This window comes from Marmota marmota, unplaced genomic scaffold, assembly GCF_001458135.2.
Source record: "Marmota marmota marmota unplaced genomic scaffold, marMar, whole genome shotgun sequence".
Taxonomy (NCBI): domain Eukaryota; kingdom Metazoa; phylum Chordata; class Mammalia; order Rodentia; family Sciuridae; genus Marmota; species Marmota marmota.
This window is the reverse complement of record NW_026000229.1, coordinates 24850566-24863463: the sequence shown is the minus strand read 5'-3', so window position 1 is coordinate 24863463 and position 12898 is coordinate 24850566. Positions and strand designations below refer to the sequence as shown.

The following is a 12898-nucleotide window of genomic DNA, read 5'->3' as shown; positions in this document are numbered from 1 at the left end:
AGCTAACTTTACCCTTAAAACTGATCAATCTATGGAATCTCAAAATTTTCAATTTACATTGCTTATGATTCAAATAGGAAGAAAATACAGAAATGGAGGCTTCGATTCATATTCTCTAAGGATACTATTTATCATACATTCACAGAGTACAAGTTTACCTCAAATGCTGACATGGTTTCTTCCAAAGTTGGATAAGCAGTTCCTTCCATTAACAATGTGCTATTTTGGCTGCTTTCTGTTATAATGCAAAGATCAATAAAAATATTCATTTAAAACAGTTGACTCTTTGTAATATAAATACCATCACTGTAGAAGAAATCTATTCTCAATGTTAAAGTAGATGAATGAAAAGTCATACAATTGTAAAAATAACTCTACTGTTACCACATTTTAATTATTTGAAATTGTCAGGAAACAATTTTATTTACTTAAGTGAACTCACTTGGGACCTACTAAGAACTTAAATCAAAGCTAATTTAAGTAAATAAAATCTCTACCTTGTAATAACAAATCACTTAATGAAAAGTGTTTCTAAGAACCCATTAATATGTAAAATACATCTTCAGATACCTGACAGCACATTTCCTGACTTCTTAAAAGTTCATCCAAAATTCCTAAAAATACCACCATTCCAATGGCTATCACTGGCTTGTAATGTAAGAATCAAAGCTGCTTTAAATTGTAAAAAGCTTGTCGGATGCAGTGGCGCCTATAATCTCAGCAGCTTGGGAGGCTGATGCAGGAAGATTGCAAGCTCCAAGCCAGCCTCAGCAACTTAACAAGACCCTCAGCAACTCAGAGAGACCCTGTCTCCTCAAAGAAGAAATGTAAAACGGAATACTGAATTCATTATTTTTTCTCAAAAAGAGTACAAAATGTTAATGGGAGTTAAGTATAATATTAAATACATACATAAGTTATAAAAGAATTATAAGTAGCTGTATATTAAAATCATTTTGGGGACTGGGGTTGTAGTTCAGTGGTAGAGTGCTCGCCTAGCATGTGTAAGGCACTGAGTTCAATCCTCAGCACCACACAAAAATAAAATAAAGATATTATATGTCCACCTACAACTAAAAATATTTTTTAAATCCTTTAAAAATCATTTTCCCTACCATGAACTTTATTTTTATGTATTTTAACTACCTAAGAACAAGAAAAAAAACAGTACTTTTGTGTTGAATAAAAGAATATTATCGTCAAAGATGGACTTGGGTCCACAGAGTACCAAGTATGGAAATTTTTTACATATAGGTAAATGCATTTCTTAGGAGAAACTATTCACACCTTTCAGAATCTCAAAGGGATCTGAACTACAAACAATGAGAATATGTGCAAATGAGAATAGTAATCAGCACATAAGCTTAAGAAAAAATTAACAGGTACAATCTCCTCTATTTCTATTTCTGGCCTTGACATACCTACTTTACTCTCCTGAGGGGGAAATGTTCTTCTTACTTTACATTTTAATGAAATTGTGTGTAAGAAGTAGTTTAAATATGAAGATAAGACTACATAGATAGAGGCCATTTGCATTTAATTTGGAGAATGGTTGGTTGTGATTGTTGAATGTTATGTAGCTCAATAAATTGCCTCATCCTGTAAGAGGAGACTGAAAAAAAAAAAAAAGACTACACAGAAATTGCTTGGGAGTTACAGCAATTATTTGGGAGTCATATGTCTCTACATAAATAACATGCACAAGTTCCACAGGAAGTATATTAACATAGATGCAGTACAGTACATGGTCAAATATCATTTTACTAAATCTTAACTCAAGAACTCCATAGCATGATGATACCTAGAGAATCTCTTCTGATGAAAAGTTTTGTACATTGCTAGCCATAACATTAATAATGGCAAGCAAATACAAAGTACCAAACAAATTCATGTTAAACCACATAATACATAATGTTTAGTCACTGGTTACACCTATGGTATGAAAGACTATGTAGAGGCCCAAACATATTACTGCTGCAAATAATAAACCCTATGGCAGGTTGGTGATACTAGGTTCTGCAAGCCTTCCTAAATCCACTCTGAATTTCTATCTAACCCACACTAAAATTAGTCCTTCAGTAACCACATCACTAAGATTATCCAAAAAAGCTGACTGCCTAGAAAGAAGTCAAGATTCATAATGGCACTCACATTTTTGTTTTCAATCAGAATTTAACAACTTACCTTCCTGCTCTATCTGCAGTACTTGAACATCCTCCTCTTGTTCTAAAGATGAACATTCTGGGGTGAGCTCACAGCTGTCACTGGTTGTGACAGAATTCACCATCTCTACATCAGACCCCTAGAGAAAAAGTGATACCCAGTTATTTCTCTATTAATTTTTCAAAGCTGGATTTGATTTGTTTTCCATTATTAAAAGTCCCAGATGTTGCCGTACTCCAAAAGGGAATGACATCTAATCCAATGAGCTTTATCCAAGCAACTCAGGAGGCAGAGGAAGAAGGACTGCAAGTTCAAGACCATCCACAGCAACTTAGCTAGGCCCTAAGCAAGAGGCAAGACCTGGTGTCAAAATAAAAAATAAAAAGGGCTGGGGATGAGGCTCAGTGGTTAAGCACCCCTGGATTCAATTCCTGGTACAAAAAAAAAAAATCAAATCCAAAATTCAAATTACAATCTGTTCAGAGAAACAGCCACACACAAACAACTTCTTTTTTTTTTTTTTTTTAATTTTTTAGTTGTAGATGGACCCAATACCTTTATTTTATTTATTTATTTTTATGTGGTGCTGAAGATAGAATCCAGTGCCTCATACATGAGAGGCAAGTGCTCTGCCCCAGGGCCACAATCCCAGCCCAACAACCACTTCTTATGGCAAAGTAAACTGCTATGTTGAAGGAATAATTGTTTTAATATTCATAGATGTACACAATACAATAATATTATTTGGCCAATATCATTCTCCAATATATTTCCCCTTTCCCTCCTTTCCTCCCTCTCCATGGCCCATTTCCTCTATTCTACCAATCTCCCTTCAATTTTCATGAGATCCTTCCTCTACCTTTTCCTTTTTCTTCCTTGGCGTCCACATATGATGGAAGACATATGATCTTGACTTTATGAGCTTGTTTTAATTGTTTAACATAATGTTCTCAAGTTACATCCATCTTCCTGCAAATGACATAATTTCGTTCTTCTTGGCTCAATAAAACTCCATTATGTGTATATACCACATTTTATTCATTCATTCACTGACAGACATCTAGGCTGGGTCCACAGTTTGGCTACTGTGAATTGCACGGCTATGTATTTCTATAGTATGACTTTAATTCTTTAAGATAAATACAAAGGAGTGTTATAGCTGGGTCATATGATGGTTCCATGCCAAGTTTTTTCTGAGGAACCTCCATACTGATTTCCAAAATGGTTACTGTAATTTACAATCCCATTAACAGTGTGAAAGTTTCCTTTCTCCCCATATCATCTGCAGCACTTATTATTGTATTTATATTCTTGATGGCTGCCATTTTAACTGGAGTGAGATGATATCTCAGGGTAGTTTTGATTTGCATTTCCCTAACTACTAATGATGTTGAACATTCTTTCCATATAGTGTTGACCACTTGTATTTCTTCTTTTGAGAAGTGTCTGTTGAGTTCATTTGCCCATTTATTAGTTGTGTTATTGGTGGTGGTGTATTTTATGGGGGGTTTTTTTGGTGTTTGAGTTCTTCATATATTCTAGACAGTAATCCTCTATCAGAAGAGTAGCTAGGCAAGATTTTCTCCCATTCTGGAAGTTCTCTCTTCACTTCCTTTGCTGTGAAGAAGCTTTTTAATTTTATGCTATCCCATTTATTAACTCCTGATATTATTTCCTGGGCTTTCAGGGGTCTGTTGAAGAAGTTATTGCCTGTACCTGTATGCGTTGCCCCAACATTTTCTTTTATGAGTTGCATAGTTTCTGGTCTAATTACTGGATCTTCGTTGCATTTTGAGTAGACTTTTGTGCACAATGAGATATAAAGACCTAATTCCTGGGGTAAAAATGGGAGCTCATAACCCACTTGAATCAAAGTGTGAAATATGATATATCAAGAATTATGTAATGTTTTGAACAGCCAACAATAAAAAATTTAAAAAATAAATAAAACAAATAAATTAATTAAAAAACCAAAAAAAAAAAAAAAAAAAAAGACCTAATTCCACTCTTCTGCACATGGATAACAAATTTTCCCAGCACCATTTGTTAAGAAGGCTGTCTTTTCTCCAATGTATGCTTTTCGTATCTTTGTCAAAGATCAGATGACTGAAAGGCATAAATTAAATGAACCTTTCAGGTTAACAGAAGCCTTTCCTATAACAATTTTTTATTCTGAGGTTATCCTTCATACTTTGTTGTCAGACTGTCTTTCTTTAATAGTGGAATCTTGTGAATTTTTTCCTTGTGTCTTTTTTTTTTAAGTTATACATGGACACAATGTCTTTATTTTGTTTATTTGTTTTTATGTGGTACTGAGGATCAAACCCAGTGCCTCACACATTCGAGGCAAGCGCTGTGCCACTGAGCCACAGCCCCAGCCCTCCTTGTGTCTTCATAAGCAAAGTTAACCCTGAAGCTGATTCTGCCTCTCCCTATTTTTTCTATCAACTTACAAAATTCAAATATATAACTCACAACAGCAAAAAAATAAAAGAATTTGTGAAAGGAATAAGCTTTGAAGACTAAAGAGAAATTTAACATATAACTCAAAACAGCAAAATATAAAAGAAGTTGTGAAAGGAATAACCTTGAAGACTAAAGAGAATTCTAAATGTAAGACTTTAAGGTTGCCTATGGTGGCAGGAGCATGGCAGAAGCAAAGGCAAGGATAGAGCTGATTAGGGGGTTGCTGGAAAGACCAGTTCTGGACCAAATCACAATGGTAATAATGGAAAAGGAAACATATGTATAAGAGACACTAACAAGAGAGCTGAATTTGGTGACTAAATACAGAAGATGAAAGTATAAAAAAACATGACTTACTCTGTGGCATGATGTCTAACACACTTGGCAAATGCCAGAAAAAATTACTGTTTTGTTCTAACCTGTGGGCTCACAGGTAGGATTTCCAATGCTGCCTTGCTCCTGTACTGTTAATTATCCTTGAAGGAAAAGAAGCTGCTATGAGTTGACCCAAGCTTTGTAGAAACAGGTAAAAAATAGAAAAATCACTTTGTGTTGGGGGGAAGGTACTGGGAACAGAAACCAGAAATGCTTTACCACTGTGTACATCCCCAGTCCTTTTTTTTTTCCATTATTTTTAAATCTTAGGATATAGCTAAGTTGCTCAGGCTGGCCTCGAACTTGCAATTTTCCTGCCTTAGCCTCCCAAATTGCTGGAATTACAGGTGTGTGCCATCACACCTGGCATACTTATAAAAATAAAAACAACTTCAAACTCAATTGGTACAGTTGCTATTAAATTTTGAAACTATAAAACAGAAAAGCAATCTTTTTTATTAATCTTGCTTTCTAGAAGATGACTAATTGTCTAAATATTAAAATAATTATATAAGAAAATGTTAAAATTTTTCTATTAATGAAAAATAGGCAAGAAGAGATCCTGAAAACAAACAAGAAAACCACAGATGCTTTGAACAAGTATGGCTGATTTTTACTTTATTGTATCTGAGTGATTTTTTTTAAAATAATGAAAGCAGTGTAGAACATAAACCCTTAATAAAAACTTATGATGTTTCTTCTCTTTGTAATGTTTACTACAAACTAGTTATGTGCATTCATTGTATGTATATTACTCCTCTACATAAAACATATTTTGTGATAAAGTTCTAACCATAGTTCTTTAAGTTCTGTTAAGTTCCTATAACATCATAGTTCTGTTAAGTTCCTATAACAACATTCTCCATCTTCCTTTCTGGTCCATCTTCCTTTGAGCCATTCTGTTCTATCCAGGCTTGGATATTTTCTAATTACTTAATTTTTGACAAATTTACCTTTCTAAGCTTCAGTTTTCTTAACTACAAAATAAGAATGAAAACAATCTATATACAGTGAGGTTTTCTTTAATTATATGAGAATTGGATAAAGCACAGAGCCTGACTAGTAATAAATCTCAGTAAAAATGTACCTAACATCTTCAAGCTAAGGAAAGCTATGAATAATAATGCAGACGATACTGGCCCATGAAGTGTTTTCAGCAAAGCAAGCTACAGACAATGGAACCTTTGGCTTAAATGCAGAAAAATGCTGGCCTTCAAAGAACATTTTATATCACTGCTAACACTAAAAGACTACAAATTGGGCTGGGGATATGGCTCAAGCGGTAACACACTCGCCTGCCTTGCGTGCGGCCCGGGTTCCATCCTCAGCACCACATACAAACAAAGATGTTGTGTCTGCTAAAAACTAAAAAATAAATATTTAAAAAATTCTCTCTCTCTCTCCCTCTCTCACACTCTCTCTCTTTAAAAAAAAAAAAAAAGTCTACAAATTGCCTCATAAAAAGTATTAAAGAGCATACCTCATGATTGATGACAGTCCAACCACAAGATGAATCACTGTCACTGGAATTTTCAGACATTTTTCAGGTCTACAAATACAAGAACATATTGACTTGTGGTACACATTTTTTTTTTAATCTGATAAGAAGCTCTATATGTGACATAAAGTATGAAACGTAGCTTATTGCCTTCCAGATGAAACTAAGACAACCCACCCATAGATTTATCACACAGGATATGATATGATTGCAAACCTTTATGAACAAAAACAACCAAACTTCTAAAAACAAGACGATTCTCCTGAGCTAGAATGGTCTGGGCAATTCTATTATTGGAATGAAGAAGAAAGTTGGGTCTGAAAGAAAATGTAGGATTTGACCAGGCAGAATTAAAGAGGAAGGAGAACCCTATTTAACCACGTCAGACAGTTGAGGTTGGCAGAATGGTGACTGGGGAAGAAATAAACAGTAAAGACCCATATTTTCAATGAACAGTGAGAGGTGTAAAAAGCATGGCTAAAGAAATCAAGCAGTAGGGAGACTGGAAGAGCTCCCCTGCCAAGCAAAATGAAGTCTCTATGTTGGCTATACAAGCAATTTAAATTTTACAAGCAGAGAAGAAACATAAGTTTTTATTAAAATATGTCAGAGATATTTCAGTTGTATTGGATTAAAGTAGGGAAAAATAAAAGGAAAAAAAAAAAACGAACAGAGGTTGGTTCAAAACTTGTGGTCACTGGCAATGACCTAGAATCAAGTTCTGGATCAGCATACACTGGTCACTTTACCTAGTTTCTTCTCCACTTTCCATCTGAGGCTCCTTTAAACTGTAAAATGCATCTCAACTTGCTCTACACATCTAAATCATATGCTTCTGTTACTGCACATATACTATAAAGATATTATATCCAAGCTGATGGCTACAATACTACTAGAACTCTAGATAATACTGAACTAGTGCTCAAATAAGAACAGGCAAAAAATAAAGATCTGGATCATCTATTGATTCTGGAAACTCTTACAAATTAATATTTTTTAAAAGGAGATACAAAGAGGCTAGTCACTAAACATAAAAAAATGTGCATGTTTTCAGATAAATTATTCAAAATTTGAACATTAAAAATGATCATGTGACTTTTTATGCTATGTTAGAGATTTCTGATAAGTTCACATGAAGTCATCTGTTTTGATTTCTATTTAATTGGTTAGATCAGGTCATCTATAATCCTACAAAATTTCTATAAACTTACAGAAAAGTCTTAGAGTAAAATGAAGTCTTTCTATCCAACAAAGATTATCCAAAAGGCTACAGTATGAATACCTCAAGGAATATTAACCAATGTTATATGTTTAACCTTATCCCAGTATTCTTTGTTAAACTATGTAAATTCCAATTTCTCATCGAAGCAGTTTTCATGAGTTTTAAAAAAACTTTTAATACATATCACTATTTGTATTGTGTTTTATAATAATTTGAAAAGCATACATTGACATATGTGAGCACACAAAGATTGGGCAATTAAATTTGCAGTGGGTAAAGAGGGTTTATATATAATCAAAGGTTTTATAAATGAACCTGCAAATTAGACAGCATATTTTTCAAACTGAATTAACAGCTGCCAAATTTTAGAAATTGAGATATTACATAAAAATAAAGATATCCAGCTTCTTGTTTAAAAAAAAAAAAAATCAGATCTGATAGTAATTTCCTGGTTTCTTTCTTCCTAAGCAAGAAAGGGAAAAAGTATTGGAGCTGGGGTTGTGGCTCAGTGGTAGAGCGCTTGCCTAGCATGTATGAGGCACTAGGTTCAATTCTCAGCATCACATAGAAATTAATGAACAAAATAAAGGTCCATCAATGTCTAAAAAAAAATTTTTTTTAAAGGGAAAAAGCATTATACAGCAAGAACAGAAGCTGAAAATTTTAGTCTAAGAAAATTCTAAAAAAGGCAATTAATCTAACATGAGTGGAGTGAAAAAAGATCAAATTTGAATTCTGAGAGTATATTATAAGATGGAGAAGGAAGCAACTAAAGGGCCCTAAACCTGTAGGATGCAAACAATGTAATATTCCATGAAAAAGATAACTACTAAACTTAATAAATATTAATGAAGACAGGGCAAATGGCGGGGAACATTTCAGAGAGATTTGAAAAGACATGGAAGACTTTTTTTAAAGGACTAAATAGCCAATCATAGAAAGGGAAAGTACAGGGTAATTTCCAGGTCTCTGGTTTCAGTGACTGGACAACTGGAAAACACATTCCACATGAAACAAGTAAGTGGAGCTCTGTGAACAAGAAAATCGACTGAAGCCCAAAAAACATTCTTTACCACATGAAAGCTTCTTTCTTTCCTTTGCCTTCCCCACCTTCTAAAACTTCTGTTAATAGCTCACACTCTCACTGTTGCTACATCCCACCTCCATGACTTACTGGAACTTTATTTTCTTAATGCCCCTTCAAACTTCTGATTAGTCATCAGAGATATTTAAATATGCATAAATCTCCTATTCCCTAGGTAATTTCAATTTAAACAGTTCTTTTAAACAGGTTAGCCCTAGCTTTTTATTTCCAATAAAAAGCATCCTCTATTAACTTTGGAGATGAAATAAAGACATTTCAAAACAAAGTATTAATGTGTATTAATACATTGCCTAACTGTGGATATTTATCAAACTTGAATTTCTCAAATCAATGAGTCTACTTTAATACAATCCCAATTTAAGTCTTTGTTTACTTCCCTGGGGGGGAGTATATGTATGCCCAAACTAACCCAAAAGAGAAAAAAAAAAAAAAACTCACACGGCATATACCATTTTGATAGTATGGGCAAGCAAAGTGACAGGCCTACTAAAGAACCCTCTTAATTTAGTTGTTCTCAAAAAAACAGTTGAAACCCATGTAAATTGGAAAATGCCTGTAATCCCAGCTACTTGGGAGGCTGAGACAAAAGAATCCCAAATTCAAGGCCAGCCTGGGCAACAAACAGAGACCCTATCTCAAAGAACAAAAAGCTCTGGAGATGTAATTCAATGATACCACACCCCTTTGTACAAGTGGAATAAGGAGTTGTGTGTACTATAATCATATAAAAAACTGGTAATTTTCTAAGGCCAACTCTAGACACACTGACTATGAAATATTCCTGTGGTGTTTGAACCTTGCCAGATATCTTCCTAAAATAATCATCTCATTATGCCATTCCTTTAAAATGTTAAAATTTCCATATTGTCTTCAGAATATGACCCAAAGGCCTTAAATATCTTTAATCTCTATCAATTCATCCTCTTTCAAATTATTCTTTTCCTCCAACCTTTTAAATTCCTTTAAAAGTCTCAAGCTGGGGGTGTAGCTTGGTGGTATTATATGTGTTTAGCATGCAAGTGGCCCTGGAATTAATCCCCCACACCAAAAAATTAAAAAATAAAACATTATGCTTTCTCTTTACTCTAGGGCTTTACAAATTGTGATCAGTGGTCTATCCCCTTACTGCAACCCAAACTCTTAAACTCATCTCAGCTAATGCTTCCTTTGTACCATTCCTTGACCCTATTCCCAAAGACTCTAATAGTTTCCCTAATCTGGAACTTAAATTAGAATCCTGTGCTATAATTGTTTATTTGCCCACCTGTTAAGTAAACATTTCTGGATGATGATGTGGTCATTGACACAAGTCCAAATTGTTCCTTAAGGATCTTAAAATTCTGGAGAAACCCATGAGGTTCCTCTCAGCTTATTCTGACCATAGGTAAATGCATAAATTCTTCTCATTTTACTAGGTTTACTAGTAATAACTTAGAAATAACCAGAGTTTATGGAAAATTTACAAAGGAATCATATAGTTACAAAGCTAAGGATATTTTGGAAAGACAATAAACTTGAAAACTTGGCTAAACTCAGGTTTCCTTTTATTCCTTAGGGTAGTCTCTAACTAAATCAGTTATATATTCCCAATTGCTTTATATTCCATTTGTATATTGCTCAGGCCTTTCAAATACATCTACAAAACAGAAATCATTTTCCTGTTTCTGGTATCTCAGAAAATAGCATTAGCCAAGCTAGGTACGGTGACAAAGGTCTATCATCCCAGCTACTTGGGAGGCTGAGGTAAGAAGATTGCAAGTTTAAGGCCAGCTTTGGCAATCTGGCTGAATCTTGCATCAAAACAAATTTTTTTTTTTTTAAAAAGGGTTTGGGATGCAGCTCAGTGGAAGAGTACTTACCAAGCATGCATGATGCCCTGTGTTTAATATCAAACATCTCAAGAAAAAATAAATTAGGTGACAGTGGTCAGAATTTCTAATAAGCCAGGCATGATGCTGCACAACAATAATCCCAGAAGCTCAAGAGGTTGAGGCAGTAGGATCATAGATTCAAAGCCAGCCTCAGCAACTTAGTAAGACTGTATTTTGAGACCTGTCTCAAAATAAAAAATAAAAAGGACTGGGGATGTGGCTCAGTGGGTAAGTGCCCTTGGGTTCAAGCCCTGGTACAAAAAAAAAAAAAAACTTGTCAGAATAAGACAGCAATAATATTAATTATACCTCATTAAGTAAAACTAGTTTCAATTACCTGATGGTGTACCTCATCATTCCTGAGTAGCTACATTTTACTATGGAAAGGCAAATTTTCCATTTCCCTATCTTCTAGAATTAAAGATGATGGAGAAGAATGAGGGCATTATTATACCATGCTTCTACAATTCCAAAGTAAAGCAAACAATAAGCTGTAAGGGCCAAAAAAAGTGCTGCTATACTGTCAATGTCATCCAAGATAGACAGTCTGGATAGCTTTCACAAATCTTTTTCTACAATGCTTTTCAAAGGTTCCAGATCTTTCATCTACCAAAAGGATATGAAAATGCCTGCTTTAAAAGAAATTTTACCTGAGAGAGAACAACACAGGATTATAACTAACGAAAACTTTAAAATGTCCTTTATAATCAACTTTTTCCAATAGTAACCCTAGAGAAATATTTTAAATAAGCCTATCCTGATCTGAAACATTTAATATTATAGTCATTCATTCAACAAACACTGAGTACTTTACACTGTGCCATGAACTATTCCAAGTGCTAAGAATAAGGACTCAAAAGAAAAAAAAATAAGTCCTCCCTGAAGGGAAGCATACTTTCTAGAAGACAAAAGTAAGCCAGTTGATGAAGGGGAAGGTGCATGAATTGGAATTTTAAAATAGAGTAGCTAGGAAAGATCTCTGGTATTATTACAAAGGAGCACCACCTCAATCCCATTTTATTACTGTTGCTTGTTTGTGTTTTGGTGGTACTGGGGACTGAACCCAGGGCCTCACACATGCTAAGCAGGTGCTCTACCACTCCTCAGCTCTAAGAAAATTTCAGAATTAAATTATGTCAATGGGGAGCAACACGAGAGTCTTCCAGTAGATTCAGAAAAGCCCTTTCATTCTATGAAAGACATATAGGAAGAAAGGATAAATGATAACTTTCATCATTCTAGATAAAACAGGAGTAATGGTTCACACCTGTAATCCCAGTAACTCAGGAAGCTGAGGCAGAAGGATCACAAGTTCAAGGCCTGTCTCAACAACTTAGCAAAGCCCTAAAACAATTTTTTTAAAAGTATGGGGATATTAGTTAAGTGGTAGCACCCTTAGGTTCCATCTCCAGTAATTCAGGGGTCTGGGAGGTAAACAGAAAGATTTCAACACTGGAAGGAGGACACAATGATGGCTCTAGGTTAGAAGGAGAAATAATTGAAAAAGTTCAAGTTTTTTAAACCTGAATCCATGTCATCTGGTAGGAATGAACAGAAATTAGCCTAATGGTATCTTACACAACTTTTTTCCTTAGGTTACTTCTCTAATTAATGTTACATTCAAAATTTTGATAAAGAGCTACAATTTTATTTTTTTAATATCCTTATAACAGCCTAAGTGTTTTAACTGTACTAGTCAGAAAACACCATGCAACATTTATCTATAATCTCTTAGCATTTATTTTATCTACAGTAGAGAACATATAAGCATTTATTCACTAAATGGATCAGAAATAAGGATGAACTTAAGGATCAGAAATAACCCCATCCCTAAACTTGCATCTCTTAAATTTCACATAATTATGAACAGTTCTTATTTAGTTTTAAGAAGTACTCAAGATCATTGAAATCGAACACAATCACTATGATGGCAAAACAGAAAAACTTAAGTAATCCGCTATTATCTAACAATCTCACCCATAGCTAGTCTGCCACTCTTTTGCTTCCTCATAAAGTCTCCAGCAGCAAAGAAGAAAAATTTGATGATGGTTAATGACACAGTACCCCAGTGTCCTGACCCATTACTGGACTCCTCAGCTTCATAATGACCTCTTACCAAAGCCTGACAGAAGGAATTAAGGAACAAGATGACAGTCGCCAGCTGGAGCTGGCCTCTGTATCACTTCACCTTGCTTTCA

General features: G+C 34.5%; 1 protein-coding gene and 1 long non-coding RNA gene across 8 annotated transcripts in view; both read right to left on the bottom strand.

Annotated features, from left to right (window-relative positions):
- Positions 1–12898, bottom strand: part of Ccpg1 (cell cycle progression 1) — a 68131-nt gene that overhangs the window by 47240 nt on the left and 7993 nt on the right. For 4 of the 7 annotated variants that reach the window (XM_048793718.1, XM_048793721.1, XM_015480639.2 and 1 more), the window contains 3 exons: positions 6485–6553; positions 2185–2302; positions 159–235 (listed from right to left, as the gene is read on the bottom strand). In XM_048793718.1, the coding sequence (XP_048649675.1) occupies positions 159–235; positions 2185–2302; positions 6485–6544 (255 nt within the window). In that variant the 5' untranslated portion in view covers positions 6545–6553. The remainder of the gene's footprint in view (positions 1–158; positions 236–2184; positions 2303–6484; positions 6554–12898) is intronic. The other 3 variants (XM_015480634.2, XM_048793720.1, XM_048793722.1) reach the window with 1 other exon arrangement.
- Positions 2528–6477, bottom strand: LOC125613390. Its single transcript, XR_007343965.1, has 2 exons — positions 4160–6477; positions 2528–3990 (listed from the first exon to the last, which is right to left on the bottom strand). It is a non-coding gene; the product is annotated as an uncharacterized LOC125613390 (long non-coding RNA).